The following is an 18592-nucleotide window of genomic DNA, read 5'->3' as shown; positions in this document are numbered from 1 at the left end:
AGAAATTAGCTTTGTATCCAATCCCATTTTTGAAAATAGTAGTTTATTTTTTTAACCCTTCTACTTATAAACATTATGGTTAAAATCAAGGCTTAATCCACCTCTGATTTGGTTACCAGCGTATTTTTGTTCACTAATCACTCTCTACATGCAACCTCATGTAAATTTTTCAGGCCCAGTCACATCTCTGAATCAATCGATATGCTAAGTGTTAGTAAGAATGACATGAAGGTATCATTGTTTTACTGACATTGCTGAAAATTGCTCAGGTGTTAGTGGTGCTAAGAATGAGTGACTAGTGACTAGATTTTCTCAAAGGGGAGGCTTATATTGGTTTCTGAGAAGGGATTAACTTTTTGAAGTCTGTAGGAGCTATTTTGGGAGAACCCCCCACAATTTAATGCACAGTTAATTAAAAAGTAAATAACCAGTGAGCATTCTGGTGGCAGAATAGTATTAAGAACGGGTGAAGCAAGGTTTAAAGAAGGACTGGAAAGCCATTTCAACAGATTGGAAAAGTTTTTGAGGATTGCAAAAAAAAAAAATAAAGGAAAAAGGAATTTCAGATGATTATTGCTCTTGGTATTGTTCTAGTGTGGTTTTAAATTGGCAATTTTCTTTTTTTTCACAGGTGTAATTGGAGAAGGGCACTACTGCAGTGAGCGGGGCTTTTCAGATGATGTGAAGAAAACAGTAGCCAAATTGGTTCCATTGACACGCAGACTGTGGCAAATTACCAAGCTAAAAATGTTGCCCACACCAGCCAAGTTTCATTATGTCTTCAACCTTCGAGACCTCTCAAGGATTTGGCAAGGAATGCTGAACACTACATCAGAAGTGATCAATGAACCAAAGGTACGTGCAGCACATCAGTGACACTGCTATAATTAGTGTATAATTACTGTAGGAAAGAGAATGAAGAGTCAATCTTGGCATTTGAGTTTGCTTTAAAAAAATGCAATTTCAGTGTTTTGTTGATGCAAAGATGTGTTAGTCTAGCTTTCATAGTACTAATTGAAATGACAACTTTGTTTCAAAACTATAACAAACCTGATTGTTTTGACACAGAGACTTTGTATCTTTCTACTTGTTCTATTGCTGACAAATGCTGGTTTGTTTGAAACAAGTGAGCAGATAAAATTTTGAGAACAAAAGAATTTCTTTTAATCCAATGAAAATGCTTATATATTGATAAAAAATTAAACAGTTCTTTCTCCCAATTATTGTCTTGAGGCTTTCAGTCACTACCTTGTATCTGTCTAACAAAAGATTTCTGGCTTATGGTTTAAAAGGCAGAAGTAGGAACAAGTCATAGTGATGTATTTTTTTCTGTAATCCATCTTTCTTTCAGAAAAACATATTTTATTTTTTAATTGTTTTAAGGTTAAGTAATTTAGAGTTTTGGGCTCTCAAACATGAAGTGCTGGAAGAACAATGTTTATGACAATCATGGAAAATTTGTTATACCTTTGGGTTATAGAATCACTTCTTCAGTGTACATCCCTGCTTGTTGGATAAGCTCCTGAATTCTACTGCATTTAAAATTTAAATTTTTGAATGGATTTTAATTTCTGAAGCTAAAAATATAGAACACTGAGATGATTATATGTATATATAATCTCAATTAATATCTTTTGAAGTATAACAAACACTTGCCCAAAATATGACTGTATAAATTTACATATTAGTTCTGAGACTTGACACAGTATGTGTCATTTGCACAAAGTGCTGTAGGCTGAAATGAAAAGTCTTAAAGGAGTAGGTGGAATTTTTTGAAACAGTGCTGCTGGTATTGAGAACCTGACAGGCTTTCCTTCTCCATCCTATGACCAAACTGAAGGACTTGAAAGGTATGTTGAATTTAGAGAAGGATCATTATAAACACTTACACTTTTGTTTTTTTTTTTTTTTTTTTTTTTTTTTTAATTCTCTAACTACTTTGGCTGTAGTATTAGTAGTGACATCTGTGTTTGGCATGAAATTATTTCCACTCATCTTCCACTTAAGGACCTGTTAGAAAAGTTTATCAGGACAAAAATATGTGTTAGCAGGTGTGAGTATGGGAAAAAAAAAATCTTTATTGGTAAATACACTTCAGTTTGGAATGCTAGATTAAGGTTTCTTCCGCAATGAATGTAAGTTGAAATTGCTATTGGGCAGAATAAGAAGCTCAAGGTATGTCTTCTGAAGAAACCACAAAATGGTTTCTTTTCTAATGTTGACATGATTTTTAGATAAAGAAATTAAGCAGGGCTTTTAAGCTGGTACAGCTTGTTTGCAAGTCTAATGGCCTTCTCAGTACAAGAGACATAGAGTTCCTGGAGTGGATCCAGCAGAGGGCAACAAAGATGATGAATGGGCTGGAACATCTCTCTTACATGGAAAGGCTGAGGGAGCTGGGCCTGTTCAGCCTTGAGAGTGAAACCTGAGAGGGAATTTCATTATTTTGTATAAATATCTAAAAAGGGGCTGTCAGGAGGATGAAGCCAGGCTCTTCTTGGTGGTGCCAAGCAATAGGACAAGAGGCAGAAACTGATGCACATGAACTTCCATATGAATATGAGGAAGACTTTACTGTATGGATGATTACACACTGGAACAGATTGCCTAGAGAAATTGTGAAATTTCTCTCACTGGAGGTCATCAAGAACCATCTGGATGCAATCCTTTCCCATGTGCTCAACGATGACCCTGCTTGAGCAGGGAGGCTGGACCAGATGACTGACTGTGGTGCGTTCCAACCTGACCAATTCTGTGATTCTGTGAAAGAAACTGAGAGAAATGTTGGAAATCTTACTCAGGCAAAAATATATATATTTTGGTTTGATTTTTTTTTTTATATATAGGTGCTGATAAAACTGTGGAGGCATGAATGTAAATGTGTTATTGCTGATCGTTTCACAACCTCTGAGGATGTTAATTGGTTTCATGCAGCTGTGGCAAAACTCATTGAGAAGGAATTTGAAGGGACAATAGCTTTGCTGGATCATGAAACAGATGCATTCTTTGTTGACTTCCTGAGAGATACACCTGCAAAAACTGGTAAGGATGGACTCAGATAACCATGGAGATGACAAGAACTGGGAAGGGATATGAAAATCATAGCTGCTAAGAAAAGTATTTTTTAAAAATGCAGAATAATTTTCTGCATCAAGGGTGCCTGTTTTGTCCAGTGACATTGAACATAGTCTGTGTTACCAGCTGTGGCACCTCTTTATATTAATGGGATTTCTAAGTCCATATTTATATCCAGGTTATCTGTTTAGGAGAGCCTTACTTCCAGTTACATTTATGTGGCAGATAGACAAGATTGACAAATAGTGATCAAAGAATTGTGGTATGAATGACTTGAAGTGGAGGAGTTGCAGTACTAGATAAGGGATAGCAATGTAGCTACCATGCCCTAGAAACTGGTAAAACGTACTGGCTCTGGGCTAATCCAATAATTCTTGGGAAATAACTGTTACATCATTTTATAATGAATGGCTATTAATCCAATTTTTCCTGAGTGCTAGTTATATCTCTTGAATAACCCCTATGGCTTATACCAACATCTTTACGTCTTACAAACAAAAGCACGTTATCACTGACTTCACTAAATGACCCGAGAATATTTGTTATTTGATGCAAAAGAACAGAAGACAGTTATTTGAGTTTAGGGAAGATCATTATTAAAGCCATTGGATGATTCAATTATCTGTGTTTGTATCACTGTAATGATGGATAGTGGAGGCAGTCACTGTATCTTGTCTTGGAAAATTGAAGTAGTAAGAATGCAGTGAGAAAAAGAGAGTAAAGGGTAGGAAACACTTGATTGGAAGGAATCAAATAGAAAACAAAGTTGTCTGAGAAAGTAAACAATTACTTTCTTAAATAACTTACTAGACTACAGCAATGTAGAGAAGACTTAAATATAAGTAACAATACCTACTGAGAAGGTTGAGAGTGACCTTTAATGTGAAAATTGAAATACACACAGAAATCATCATGTTGAATTTGAAAAAAAAAGCAAAATGAAGAATATATTTCTCAAAATGCTTGCTTTCCTGGTGACAGTTTAAATGTACCTGCCCTATAATATGTGTTTTAGCATGAAACTTCATCTAACTGCAATGTAGGAGGCCCTCACGTAGAAAGGGTATGCTTTGTCCACAATATGTTTGTCATAGACTTGAGAACCCACTTATTTTTTGGCTTTAAGTGTACAGAATAACAAGTGGAATTCTGTTTTAATTGTCCTTATAATGGACCAAAGTCTTGCCCATTATATTGGAAGTGTAAGAGCAGGATCTGGATTTCTGAGCTCTTAAATATGAAAAAGTTACATTTGACTGCACTTTCAAACAGCCCTTTGCTCAGGTTAGTGATATGTTTTCATATACTCCTCTATTATCTCTGGATTGTAAAATCACAGCATATTTTCCCCTGAGATAAATATATGATAACTCAAGATTAAATAGCTCAAACATCCTGCTCTGTATTTAGATGAAGTATCATGCTAAAAGGCACATTACAGGGCAGGTACGTTTAAACAGTCACCAGGAAGGCAAGTCATTTTAAGAAATACATTCTCCATTTTGCATTTATATTTCAATTCAACATGATGGTTTCTGTGTGGATTTAAATCTTCATATTAAAGGTCACTCTTTACCCTCTGAGTATGTATTCGGACTTATATTTCTGTCTTTTCTACATTGATGCCTTGTAGGCAGGGTGTACTCAGTGCTCTTATATTACATCAGATATATAATATTATGTATAATAAACCTGATTCTATGAGGTGAGACTTCTAATTATCTTCACTTACTTATCCCCAAGACAGCCTTTTTCAATTATTTAAACTGCTAATGTTTTGTTACTTGCTATTTGTTCTAGGTGAAAAACCAGAGGAAGTTAATTTAGATACTCCCAAAATCTATGAGCCAATTTCCTCATTCCATCAGCTACGGAATCATTTAAATAAGTTTTTAGAAATGTACAATGAGAATGTTCGTGGTTCTGGAATGGACATGGTTTTCTTTGAGGATGCTATGATTCATTTAGTTAAGGTACAGTCTTACTGGATTGCCATTTGTTGTTGTTATTTGCTTGCCCTTGCTTCCTATGAGTAGAGGTATGCATGAGTCAAGGTAAATTACCTCTAAAACTGAAGCAACTAATTTATTGCTAAAAAATATTTGATCTGTCTCTCTCTGACTAGGTGTTAAAACCTATTAAAAACTTTAGTGAAAATGCTCTGGATGGAACTATTCTGTTATATCTATCTTTTGTGTCTGGTGGGATCATGGTGCTAGCTATTGTAACTCTATTTCAACCTTTCTTGTTAATTCTTCTGAGAGCCCTTCCTCTCTTTGGAATGAGTCAAGTGAAATTCAGGTGAAGACATAATTGGTTGCTGCTGAAGGAGTATATGCAGCAGAGTAGGAATAAATGTAGTCCAAACTTCTTTTGTAGATCCACAGTATGCTCACTCCTTTTAAAATTCCTTTGAATATGGATTGGACCTGACCATAACTTTTAGCACAGCACAGCTTGATAGAATTATCCACACAGAATAGGCCTCATACAATAGAGAGCCTTTCTCTCCTTTATTTAACTATACCTCCTATTGTCTCTGTTGTACAGTGAGGTTATCTGTATTTCCTAAATTATTAATAACTGAACATGAAATTATAGATAAAAAAGTATTAAATATCAAAACAATATCAGTTTAATTATAGTTGACAAATCCATTACATTTACAGTTTTCAAAATTTTTGGCTTGGATTCTTGTTTCACAAAATCAGTCTCTTTCTTTCTAAGCTCTTCTCTGCAAAATGGAAAAAGTTCTGCTTTCCAGCCCCCTCTGTTATCAGGAATCTCTTCTTTGGGTAGCTAAGTGGTAAATACCTGAAATATTATGTTAGTCTTCATTTGAATCAAGTAAATAGGTTGTGCTTCTGTGATTCTATATTCTTGAAAGCAGCAAGAACTGTGTAGACTTGAGACGGCCTCTAAGAGAAAGCCAGATAAGCACAGTTAAGCTAATACTTAATCTGAGCTTGAAGGAGCCAAAGCTTAGGGACATCTTAAATAAAGAACAAAGCTTTCAATTTATGGTTTGTGTGCCTCTGCCTGGAAAAGATCTAATAGCCATAATTGAAATGATCATCAATATTCCAAGGGAGATGTGCAAATTAAATTTTCTTTCTCCAGTTAAATACTAAGTATGCTTATAGTAACCTTCCATGCTTGATTTTGTCTTTGCTTATAAAGCATTAACCTATGAAAAATAACAAGTACATTACACTCAGTATAAAATAATAAAAGGATTTAAAATTGAAGGCAATTGTCCTGACTATTTTTGATAGCTTGAAAAGAAGTAATTTAGAGTAAAGGCAAGTAAATAGGTATGCCAGTTTGCTTGTTGACATGATGGATTTCTAGGGTTATCAAAGCAATGTTCAGCATAATGGAGAACAGAAGCCAATACCCTGAATCATTGCTCAGACAGAGGGGTCCAGCTGCTAACCAGCTGGTTGGTATTTTTGTGCCTTTGAGAGGCAGTTGGCTCTGTGCTACTCTGGGTATTAATGTAGTTTCTTCTGGGTACTGTGAGTATCTGTCCACTTGCAACTGCTGGGCTGTGGAGCACGTTTGTCTCCTGTGCGTAAAGATGTAATTTCTCAGCATCAGGTAGCATCTTCTGCCTGTTTCTGTGTTTCATGGCATTTTGTTTTGCTTGTGGACAGTGGGACAGGTACTGTATGCAGTTCACAGTTAATGCTGAAAATCTTTTTGCTCTGAATTATAAAGGGTCTATTTACATTGCATGGTCCTGAATTGAAGGTAAATGAGAAATAGTTGGTAGCTACTGCCTTTTAATTTAAAACATAAATAATGAAGTGGGAAAGAAATGGAGGTCTAATTGGGAGATGTTTCACTGCGATCAAATATTCATACTGATACTGTGCTTTTTTACAGTCAAGTAAATGAGAAGCTTAACAAGTTTGATTATAAAGGCAGTATTATTACCTGCTGCAGAGAATTCTGAAGACTGTCCTGAATTTAACATGCCTGGGACATCTTGTCTTTCTGGTCACGATTAAAGGACCGGGAGACTTGAGTCTTACCAAAGTTATCCAGAGGTCATGGCATTGAGGAAGTTATTATTTCTTTCCCAATTTTAATAATCTGTCATGCTGTGATAACACATCACTAAGAAATCACAGTTGAGATTTACTTGTACTTTGTGGGAGTGTAAGATGTAAAACTGAACATTCACAGCGATGGAATCAAGTGGTTGCAATACTATTTGGAAGGTTTACAGAAAATACTGCAAAGTACAAATGTCCAAAGAATATATCAATAATAATGTAGAATCCCTTAATTAAACCTTAACATTTTTGGTTTTGCTTAATTTATGATGTCACTCTATTAATGCAGTAGCATAGGATTTTTGGATGTGTAACTTTTACACATTGCAGCAATAAATTACTGGTATATTACTCAGATTTCTCGTGTGATTCGCACTCCTCGTGGAAATGCTCTTTTAGTTGGAGTTGGTGGCTCAGGAAAGCAGAGCTTGACAAGACTGGCATCCTTCATAGCTGGCTATGATACCTTCCAGATAATGTTAACAAGGTGAGCATTAGCTGAAATTTAAGTAAATAAGTACTTTGTGTTTAACCTCTTTCGATAAATGAAACAGGTTCCCAGTCTCTGCAGTGAGAGAAACAAGTTTAATATAGTCTAAGCACTGTTATGTAGAGTGGAAAGACGCAAAGAGCCCTTTAGACTTATTAAATATGCTTGATTTTCTACAAAATTATGAACTTTTACCACCATTGGAGTAGTAAACTCTTTCATGTGTTTCACAGAATGAGAAGGAATATTGGTAGTGCCAAGTTATCTTTGTGTCTTTACACAGTATATAAAACTGTACTGAAAGTATTTGTAGGTGGTATCTATCCATAATGCCTTTATGAGTTTGTCTTGTAATATTTGTAATGCTGTCTATGTGAGGAGGCTGAATCCTCATCTCTGTCCATTAACTTGGTAGATCTTATGTATATATCAGTATTTTGATTGTCTTTTCCCAGTATATTTTGCCTTATTTCATATTGTTTTACCCAATGTGGTTTCTTTTCAAATAATTCATAAAAGATAAAGTAAAAAAAAATTATTAGTTCTTCTCTGTGTGTCTTAGAATGAGTGCCTTCCAAAGTATCTGTAGGACAAATCAATGATCAGGAAATACTTTTGGCACTCAAATCAGATGACATTCTAGAGAAGCTAAATGATTTTAAATCTTTTGCAGCTATGTTGATGACAGAAGAAATTGTAGATTCACAGGTGGGAATGGCATATTAGTGAGGATCTCATGAGAGGATCTATCTGAAATAAGTGTCTTTTGGCCTTAAATTGCAAAAGATCATTTCTTACTTAAATTTGCTTGTTTGGTTAGTTGTTTTTTTCCTTTTAATCAGAAGACTTTCTTTAAAAAAGGAGTGAATATTCAACTCTTTTTTTCTAGGTCATACAACACTTTAAACTTGATGGAAGATCTGAAACTCTTATACAGAACAGCAGGACTTCAAGGCAAAGGCATCTGTTTTCTTTTTACAGACAATGATGTCAAAGATGAGTCTTTCTTGGAATACTTGAACAACGTTTTATCATCAGGAGAGGTATAATGCCTTCCAGTGATCATTTTTCTGCTTTTTAAAATGTATAATTCTAAAGTAAAATAACTCAATTTATTTGATTATTTTGTATATCAAGGGGCACACTTTCAAAAACTAAAACTCAAGTGCTTTTTATCATTAGAGTGTTTTTAATAATGGAGACAATCCATTATACTAGGTTAAAGAAAGACAAGCTGTCAGGGACATGAGAATAGTTTTAAAAAACATATTGAGACTTGGGGAACATCACTGACTTTTTAAAAAGTCGTCTGTCAAATTAACTGTCTCATTAGTGAACATTTAATTTTTACATGGTCAAGTTATGCTCAGAATGGATGGGATGGGTTTTATTGATTTTATTAATTTATTTATTATTTCAGGGTTATATTTCACAGTAATTACTGCTAGTTATTAGAATATAAAGAGAAGAAATCAAGTCCATTGGGAAGGAGGCTTTACAGTTACAGCAGGATAGTTTTCAGTGTGTTTAATGGAATCATTTCAGCAAAAGTTGTGGTTTAAAGGAGTGGGTAGGTCTTAATAACATCAGGGTCTGAGACATATGTCACTTTCTGCAATGCTATGTATTATGAGCCTTATGCTACGTACTCTATTTTGAATCATCTCATAAAGCTTGAAAAATCTTCCTTTTTCTCAAAGGTGTCAAACTTATTTGCACGGGATGAAGTTGATGAGATAATTAGTGACCTCATACCCTCCTTCAGAAAGGAGCATCCACGTAGACCTCCAACCAGTGAGGCTCTGTATGACTACTTCATGGCCAGAGTCCGTCAGAACCTTCATGTAGTTCTTTGCTTTTCACCAGTAGGTGAAAAATTCCGAAATAGGGCCCTCAAGTTCCCTGCTCTCATTTCTGGATGCACTATTGATTGGTTCAGCCGATGGCCTAAGGATGCTCTAGTGGCAGGTACACGTAGGTTTTATCTTTATAGACATAATTTTCTGATTGGTGGTCATGTAGTTGTTTTAATAGTGCTGAATTTTGCCAGAAGAAAATTATTTTGTTATAAATGTTATATAGATGTTTCCTCTGAAGCTTGCTTTATTAAGCTGTTGAAATATTTCTAACAGAAGAAAGATGTAGAACACAGTTTGAAGGAATATTTTCTGTGAAGATGGCTTTAGGGTGTTAGTAAAGAAGGCAAAAATGCTACTAGGGGAAGAGACTATTTGAGACTGTGCCTGTGATAGGGCATACAGAGGAAGGCTGTGTTTACCCAGTCCCTGGTAGCTAGCAGTTGGACAGATTCAGAGTGAAAAACCAGTTGCACACTTTGGAGGTGAAAGAATGACAGATCCTTGACTATAGTTTTTACCAAGAAATGTGGAATGACATTCAGGATCTGATGGTGAAGAGTAAAGAAGACTGGGCATTCAGAAGCTGAGTGAAAGCTGACATAATACATACTGACTTGTTTTATATTGCCTTTTTTATGAGCTAAGGCATTTTCCTGAATATTTGCTTACATTTAAGTTTTCTTTCCTTAGTATCTGAACATTTCCTGTCCTCATTTGATATGGACTGCACTGCTGATACAAAGAGAGAAATTGTGCAGTGTATGGGCTCATTCCAGGATGGAGTGGCAGAGAAATGTTCTGATTACTTTCAAAGATACAGACGTTCTACACATGTGACTCCCAAATCCTACCTGTCCTTTATTCAGGGATATAAAGCCACATACAAAGAAAAGCAAGCTGAAGTGCAAACATTAGCAAACAGGTAAACTACTCAGTAGTCTGACTGTCTTTCTGTGGTTTTCTTCTCCAAGTAGGTGTATTCTGATACGCCTCATTTCAATGCATGGCTTGTCTCTTTGCACAGCAAAAGGTTTTTGTTTGTGTAAAACTATAACTTGGTCAACCATAAAGTTGCTCTTGTCATTTAAGTTAAAACCTATATATATTTGGAGGCGGAAAAAGAGTAGTGATATATAAAAAATTAAGGTTGTGGGAAAAGAGGTGAATATAAATTATTCTGACATACTTTTAGTGAGTAAAAGAAAACATCTGCATGTAATTTCATAATGTATTCACAATAGCGTTTAATTAACCAGACAGAAACTTTGGGGTTTTTGCTGAACCATTTTATCCTTCTGATATGAACATGTAAGAAATACCCTTGGTGGTTTTGGTTGTGTGATCATAGAGCCTCACGTAGACTGCTGAGCTTCTTTTTTAAATAATTGTAGATTATTAAAGTGGTTTTGATATACTCATTGCTCTTTTCAGATGCTTTATTAAACTAGTGGGATCTATATACAGATATATCTTCATGTCAGAAACAATTATAATGTGAAATTAGCATTTAGTGTATCAACTGGTACCACCCTTAAGAAAAACTGTCTTCTCAATTTTGGAAGATTGTCAGAAAGAGCTGGAAACCTTTAAGAAAGGCTCAAACTCATTTATTTAACTTTGAAACATTCTTTGACTTCAATGTCAGTTTGAGTTAGAAATCTGTAGTTACCTTATGGGTGAAGACTTATAAAACAGAGGAATCTGGTCCTGCTTTCTATCTTCAAAGGCACCAGGTTAGTTCATGAATGGCAATTTGATTCACTTAACCTTAGTACCTTGGTTGCACAGTGTGAATTCCTTTGGTAGGTGCTGCACTTTGTCTGTTCTCCTGTATTTGTTTAGCTCTCCAAGTACTGCTTATCCTTTGCAATAGCAGCCTCTGTAGAGGCCACTTAAAGTTGTCTGAAAAGTCCTGAGTGAAGACTTATCCTTTGACAGAAAAAAAAGCACTGCTGAAGAGGCATTTTAATGCTGAGTTAGAGAAGTCTTACTGCAATACTGTTTTCTGTTACTCTCTTTTGGTTGTTTTGGTTTCTTTTCAGTATCCCCTTCAAAGAAGAAACAGTGATTTGACATATTTCTCAGAATTTTAGTGATGGGAAAATGCTTTCTGTTGTATAGAACTCAGTCCTTTGAGGGCCAGCTTGGAGCTCCGCAGGGACAGTGACAGACATGGAACCAACATATAGGATTTTTTTGCAATGATAAAGACATACAGCTTGAGTTAGAAGTGGGTAAAATTTTAAGCCACAGACCTTATTCATGTACTTTATTGTTCATTTTATTGATCCTGAATACATCAGACACTTGCGTGAATGTTCCTGTCTTTCTTTTTCGGTGTAAAACTTGCTCCTGTTCATTCTGATTGATGGCATTCATTCTATACATGAAATAATTTGGAAAATGGAATGTAAATTACATAGAGGATTAGATGCTTCTTATTTTTTTTAACTCCAGAATAAACACTGGACTGGAAAAATTGAAAGAGGCCTCTGAGTCAGTGGCTGCTCTAAGCAGAGAGCTGGAGGTAAAAGAAAAGGAACTTCAGATTGCCAATGAAAAAGCTGACATGGTATGTACAGCCTTCAATGTGTGTTGCTGTTTGATTTTCCTCCCCCCTCCTTTTATTTCTTGTATTTTGAAAAGACTAATCAAGTAAAATGAAGTTAAGTGTTTGGGGAAAAAGGAATCTTGGAGAAAGTAATCCTCTTTGAGTTTTCTGGTTTAGGAATTGAACTGATAATTTTACAATAGAAGTTAATGCATTCTTTTAACAAGGTGTTTAATATTTGGCGTGTGGGTTTACTCACATTCTAGGTATTGAAAGAAGTTACAATAAAAGCACAGGCTGCTGAGAACGTGAAGGGTGAAGTTCAGAAAGTGAAAGACAAAGCTCAAGCTATTGTAGACCGTATCTCAGTTGACAAAGCCATCGCTGAAGAGAAGTTGGAAGCTGCTAAGCCTGCTTTGAAAGAGGCAGAAGCAGCCTTACAGGTTAGTACTTGAAACATGTACATTATTTTACTACTAAGAAGATGGATATCTTTGAAATCAAAGACTGCGGGTGCATAACTCGTCACTTGACGGAAGGTGTATGCAAATAAATAAATATATAATATATAAATATATATTTTGAGGCTTTTAGGTTCAGTTTTGTGGTTTTTTTTTCATATGAGTATCAAACTCCAAATAGGAAGTTTTCAGTAAGGGGAAGTTTTAACTTTCATTAGAAACTGTAATTGATATATGATGTATTGCAGGTTGATATTTGTTATGGTTTGAGCTGGCAAAATGCCAACTGCCTAGTACAGAGTCTCGAAGGGTCCCCTCCCAGGGAAAAGGAGTGAGGGAAAAAAAAAAACAGAAATGAAGCTTTGAAATGGTGGGTTTTATATTTACACAGAAAAAAAGAAAATTTAAAGCAGAATATGATATAACACATATTGAAAAGAAATAACAACACCTCCACCGAGTTGCCAAGTTAATAACCCAGATTCCAACCACCCAAACCCCAGAAAACCTCCCAAAAAACTCTTCCTGAGAAACCTCCCAGCAAGAGAGAGAGACATTAACAGGAAAACGTTCACCTCCCTAGATAAACAACAGCATGAAACGGCCTAATTTCAGCAGTCAGGGCAGCAGGATCCTCTCAGGTCAGGAGCAGGGACCGAAAGAGAAGAAAATCCTCCTCCCTCTCTTATTATACCCCTTGACACTTCTCTATGATGTCAGATGATATGAAACACCTCTTTGGTTGCTTAAGTCAGGTGATGTTTGTCCCTTCTAATCTATGTCACATCCTTTGAGGCCTGCTAAAAACTGAGGCCTAAATGGGACCCATACTGAAACTAAAGCCAAAACTACTACAATATTAGACCAGTAACTGAATGTTGATACTAAACAGCTTGTGTGCAATGAGTAAAGAAGTGCTTTCCATGTATATAACCTGTTATAATTCAATCCAAATTAAAAGTTCCTATTTTAACTTTTCACAATTAAATTGCATTTTGACTAAGTTTTCTGGTCCACTATTTTCTGTCTTAAAAGAAAAATAAATTATTTTTTCTTACGAATTGTGGCATTACCAAGATCTCTAGCATTTACCGTGGGACTTCATTTCCTTCAACATATTCTTTCTGTAAAACTTGTTTAATAGAATGATAGCACTTTGCCCTATCTTTAAGATGGAAAAAAGATTGCTATTAGTTGATCTTGCATAGTATTTTTTTAATGTCTGTTTAGCTGAATGTTTCTCAAGGCATTTTGCCATGAGCAGCAGCAGTGGAATCTGAAGTACACCTATTAGAGAGTAGCAGGGAGCTGGCATCTCAAAAACCTGAAAAGAATAAAGGGGAAGACCCAGAAATAAAAGCCTCAAAACAATAGATAAAAGTTTTTATGTAGGCTTACTGGAAGGTTTTCCTTTCCACTTAAGAGGCTGCCAGCAGTTGTGATGATTAAAGACTGATATGAAGGAATGCTGGGATAGTCTTTGAAATCTAGTATAGAAAAGTTTTCTTGGATCTTCTGAATGTATGAATTCACTTTGAGGGAGAGAAGTTTAACAATGACTACTGTGATTCTTAAGGGGCAGAGTGGAGAAGTCTAAATGCAGGCTGATGACATGACAGCTGGTAAGGGTGGAATAAGAGAGTGGGTCTGTATCATAAGATCCTGATATTTAGCTACAGGAAAACGTTAAAAAGACAACAACAAAACAACTAACCTAGTGGTGGGCAAGCATTCTGACAAGTGATAAAACAAGCAATGGTCAACTTTTGATGTTTAAAGATAACACCAGTGTTCTGTGTCTGGTCCTGCATCTTGTTCCAGCTTTCTGTTTTTGACTAAAACTGCTGAACCAAAACAATACTGCTCTTCTTGAAATGTAGGTTGCAAACAAACGAAAACCCAATTTTAAGAACAAGATACACTAGTATTATTTTGAAACTTCACAATGGTGAAAGGTATTTGGACTTAATCTTGTCATTCTTGCCTTTTCTTTGATTATGTTTAAAGGGGAGCAGCAAACTATCATGAAAGCAAGCCTATCAGCATGTATATGTGTATTCTCAGTATGCGTTCATTCGTTCCTTCATTCATTAGCTCCCTTAAGCAAGCAAATTCTCTGCATGAGTCTGCATCTTTCAAAAAATGAATCTCATAATCATTACAGGTTTGCAAATTTCCATCTAGGGATTCCCATAGTAGAATTCTGCTTGCAGTGTAGACAAAGGCCTATTCAAACATTTGATAAATACAAAGGTCACTACCCAGATGAAATAAATAAATCTGCGATTAGTTGTTGCATTCCATTTTCTGCATATTTTAGAATGGGCAAATGCTACATGAAGAGACAGGTAGGTACAGAACAGTTTATGAGCATTTTTAAACTTATAGTGAGATTATTTTTTAAAGTTTGAGGAAGAATTGTCAAAGTTCAGTAAAACTTAGATGCACATTGTCCTGCAATAAAAATAGCGCATTAAATACATAACTATAAGTAAGTAAATAAATAGAAATTAAATAAAAAAAATTGCCACAGTTTAGATGTTAGCAAAAAAAGGCTAGGCTAAATTTCCTAACAGTCTCTAATAAACACAAGTTAAAGCTTCCACACAGATATCTGGAAAACCTCTGATGAGTTATTTGGTATGCACTGAACTCAACAAGCACCAAAACATTCAAGGGAAACAAAAGGTTGTCAGAAGGAAAATGATTAGGATAATCTGCAATAATTTACAGTCCCTTTATTGAAGTATAGAGACAAGTAATTTAAATTTTCCTTCATGAATTCCCCATGAGGCATGTGTTAGGCTAGAAGCAAGATGTCATAACACTTGCAGTAACCTGTTGCTTACTGTTTCTCACTGTCATGTACTTGAACTAATTAAACTGCCTGTGAGTAAGCAAAGCTTCAGATCGGAGTTGTGTCTGTTATAGGAGTGGGTCTGTCCATCAGCACTTACCACTGTTCAGTGTTTTTTGCTCTGTATGTGGTGCAATGAGCACTACTGCTCCACTCAATTCTTCCCTAAGGAGACATCTCTAGTAGACTTTTCTGATAGGCTTTCTCATTTATGACTATGATAGAGTTATGAGATATAGTATTAGACTTGTACTTTGGGCTTACTTGGCCTTACTTAGTAGGGTCTAGGCTTTCACACATAATTTATTTTTCTCACAGACTTGCTTCTGCACCAGGAATTACTCCCAGTAAGATGGATGAAAAGGTGAAAATCTGTATGCATATCAGGCCTTCTCACTGTTTTCCTTAATTCACCTTTATTTGCCAGATGCCAGCAGAACGTATTTTCCTTTCTAGACTCAGTTCTTGGTCAATACATTTGCATTTAAAAAAAATAAAAGGGTAAAATATCAAGAGGTTTCTGTTTTGCTCTTCACTTTGTCAAAACTGTGCGTGATAGTTTTAAGCTTTTAGGTGCTGCTGTGGGGGTGCTGGGCTGAGGTTTCCTAGTAGTTGATAGGAGTTAGTAGGTAAAATCTGGTTGGAAGGTCCTTCTAGCTTCAGATTTTTTAGAGGTAAAAATAATATAAAATTTTTTTTTCTATCATATATTAATACTGTTGCTTAACTTGTGCTCTATGTCTTATTAAATAAACAATAAAGGTAATTGCTTTGCCCTTTGCTTTGCGTAGACAATAAAACCTACGGATATTGCCACTGTCCGCACACTGGGACGGCCTCCTCACCTCATCATGCGCATCATGGACTGTGTGTTACTGCTCTTCCAGCGAAAACTCAGCAGTGTGAAAATTGACAAGGAAAAATGCTGTGCTGTCCCATCCTGGCAAGAATCCTTGAAACTGATGACAGCAGGGAACTTCTTACAGAACCTACAGGTGCTTCTGCAACCTTCTTTTCCATTTACTTTTAATATAGGAAAATAAGGCATGATGTTTTCTCTGATGTCCAGAAGGACAGCTGTGCAAAGGGAATCAGACACACAAAAGATCTGAAATGTTAACAGCTTAAAAATAAGTATATCATAATGAAACAAATTTGAATCCTTCTGGGAAACTCATACCATAAATCAATAATGTCTTTTCCTAAGTAAGGCAATGAAATCTTTAAGCATTTGGTTTGAATAGCCATTACTTATCTGTTTCACTAAAGCTGATAGAAAACATGTTTTTTCTGTTATCTAACTTTTTGTTAATTTTCAACATTGCAACTCACACACTTGCTTGCAAAAGAATAGGTGATTATTTGGGTGAATACAAGCAGAATTTTTTAAATATTGGGATTTTCAGGTTCACAACATGTGTCTAGGGAAATGGAAAAAGTGATTAATAAACAAATTCTTTTCATTACTTAAACTACAATGACAATTCATTTAGTTGGAATAAATGATGCCTTGTCCTGCCCTACTGGATGTTACATCACTGATTTTTACATTTTGAGTTTACTTAACCTGTTGCTAGTCTAGCGGGAAATCACATGTTGCAGGCTTGGCCAGATTTGTATGGTTGTGCCATCAATGTTATTTATGTAGTATTCACATTGCAACTACTTGTAAGGGTTTTTAATTTATTGAAGGGCTTCAACCTTTCATTTTGCTTGTACATAACTAAACCTATTTGTGCTTCAGGGAACAGCTATTTTTCAAGTTCGTCAGCAATAGACTTTCATTAGACCTTGTAAATAAATTTGAGGGAGAAAATTGAGAGCTTTTGAGGAGGAAAAATGGAAAATATGGGGTTTTATTTGAGAAAAGGCAGAGTTGAAATAAATTCTTTAAATTAAAATACATTCCAGTAATGAGATAAAGTAATTTAAGGATAAGACAGCTGACTTGCCCTTTGAAAGGACTGTCTTGTAGAATGTGTATTTATGAAGCAGAACTAAGCTTTTCCTTTTTTTTTTTTTGAAGATTGCTAAGCACTTATTCTGCCCTAAGGAAAATGGAACTTCAAGCAGGAAATTAGTGAAATTTGGTATCAATAAATAGCTGTATAATGGTAATAGTGAGTGTAAGATAGCAAAGATCATAAATGAAGGCAAACTTTTCCATTTTGTAAGAGTGTAGAAGAGTCAAATGACTTTGTAAAGCTCTCAAAGATGTATGAGACAAAGAATTTCATATTAATTGTTTGTCAGTAACACTTGTGATCTTCATAGTGTTCCATGTGTTCTGAAATGCATGTGTGTATGTTTTACATTTATTACACACTTTATATATATTGCACTTTTAAACATTTTTTCCAGCAATTTCCAAAGGACACAATTAATGAGGAAGTGGTAGAACTTTTGAGCCCTTATTTTGAAATGGCAGACTACAATATTGAGACAGCTAAGAGAGTATGTGGGAATGTTGCTGGCCTTTGCTCATGGACCAAAGCTATGGCTGTATTTTTTTCCATCAACAAAGAAGTATTACCTTTAAAGGTATGTCTACAGCCAGTCACAAGCACCCTTTTTTCCTTCTTCTCAGGGTTTAATCTGATGGAAACCTCATCTGCTTTATTTGAGCTGGTGCTTGCCTCTATAGGCATTCATTGTTTTGAACATTGTAATTCTACAATAAAATATATTTCAAATGTATTTACACTTGTAAGTTGTCAAAATTATGAAAGAGATTGTGGAGTTTTATGCCTCTGGACTCCTTATGAAGGGGGCTGGAAAATTTGTCATCTAGTTAAATTTGCTATTGCAATTGTTTTATCTTAATTAAGGATTAAGTAGGGAAAAAAAAGCCTCGAGATCTGTTTCCTTTAATGTTCCAGATCTCTATTCATAAAAAGACTGCACAGACCTTCTGTTCATCAGTGTTATTTAGAGAAAAACAGGCCTAATAGTTAGAATGAAGTCAGGAAGAACATGGTCAAGCATAGCTCTATTACAGAATAGCTTGTAGTTAGAACAGCAAAGACCAAGAGAGAAGCAAGATTGGTAGTTAGATAAGGCATATTGGTTGAAGATATCAAATAGACTTCTAGTGGCATCCATCTCTTCTGCAAGCTAGGTCAGACTAACTTTTGTGTCAGATGAAGAATCACTGGTATTCCTGGAAGTGTTTCTAATTATTTTTTTTCTAATTGATGTTAAACCAACTGCTTAGCTGCAGCTATTTGCAAGAGAAGTT

At 35.4% G+C, this 18592-nt stretch overlaps 1 protein-coding gene across 1 annotated transcript in view; it reads left to right on the top strand.

Annotated features, from left to right (window-relative positions):
- The window catches only part of DNAH5 (dynein axonemal heavy chain 5), a 117369-nt gene that overhangs the window by 72703 nt on the left and 26074 nt on the right, over window positions 1–18592 (top strand). The window contains exons 51-61 of the mRNA XM_071554231.1: window positions 632–855; window positions 2847–3042; window positions 4876–5048; window positions 7493–7623; window positions 8516–8669; window positions 9327–9594; window positions 10176–10407; window positions 11943–12057; window positions 12303–12479; window positions 16146–16349; window positions 17716–17895. Of these exons, the coding sequence (XP_071410332.1) occupies window positions 632–855; window positions 2847–3042; window positions 4876–5048; window positions 7493–7623; window positions 8516–8669; window positions 9327–9594; window positions 10176–10407; window positions 11943–12057; window positions 12303–12479; window positions 16146–16349; window positions 17716–17895 (2054 nt within the window). The remainder of the gene's footprint in view (window positions 1–631; window positions 856–2846; window positions 3043–4875; window positions 5049–7492; window positions 7624–8515; window positions 8670–9326; window positions 9595–10175; window positions 10408–11942; window positions 12058–12302; window positions 12480–16145; window positions 16350–17715; window positions 17896–18592) is intronic.

This window comes from Pithys albifrons, chromosome 4, assembly GCF_047495875.1.
Source record: "Pithys albifrons albifrons isolate INPA30051 chromosome 4, PitAlb_v1, whole genome shotgun sequence".
In the NCBI taxonomy this organism is placed as follows: domain Eukaryota; kingdom Metazoa; phylum Chordata; class Aves; order Passeriformes; family Thamnophilidae; genus Pithys; species Pithys albifrons.
This window is presented reverse-complemented; position numbering and strand designations above follow the sequence as displayed.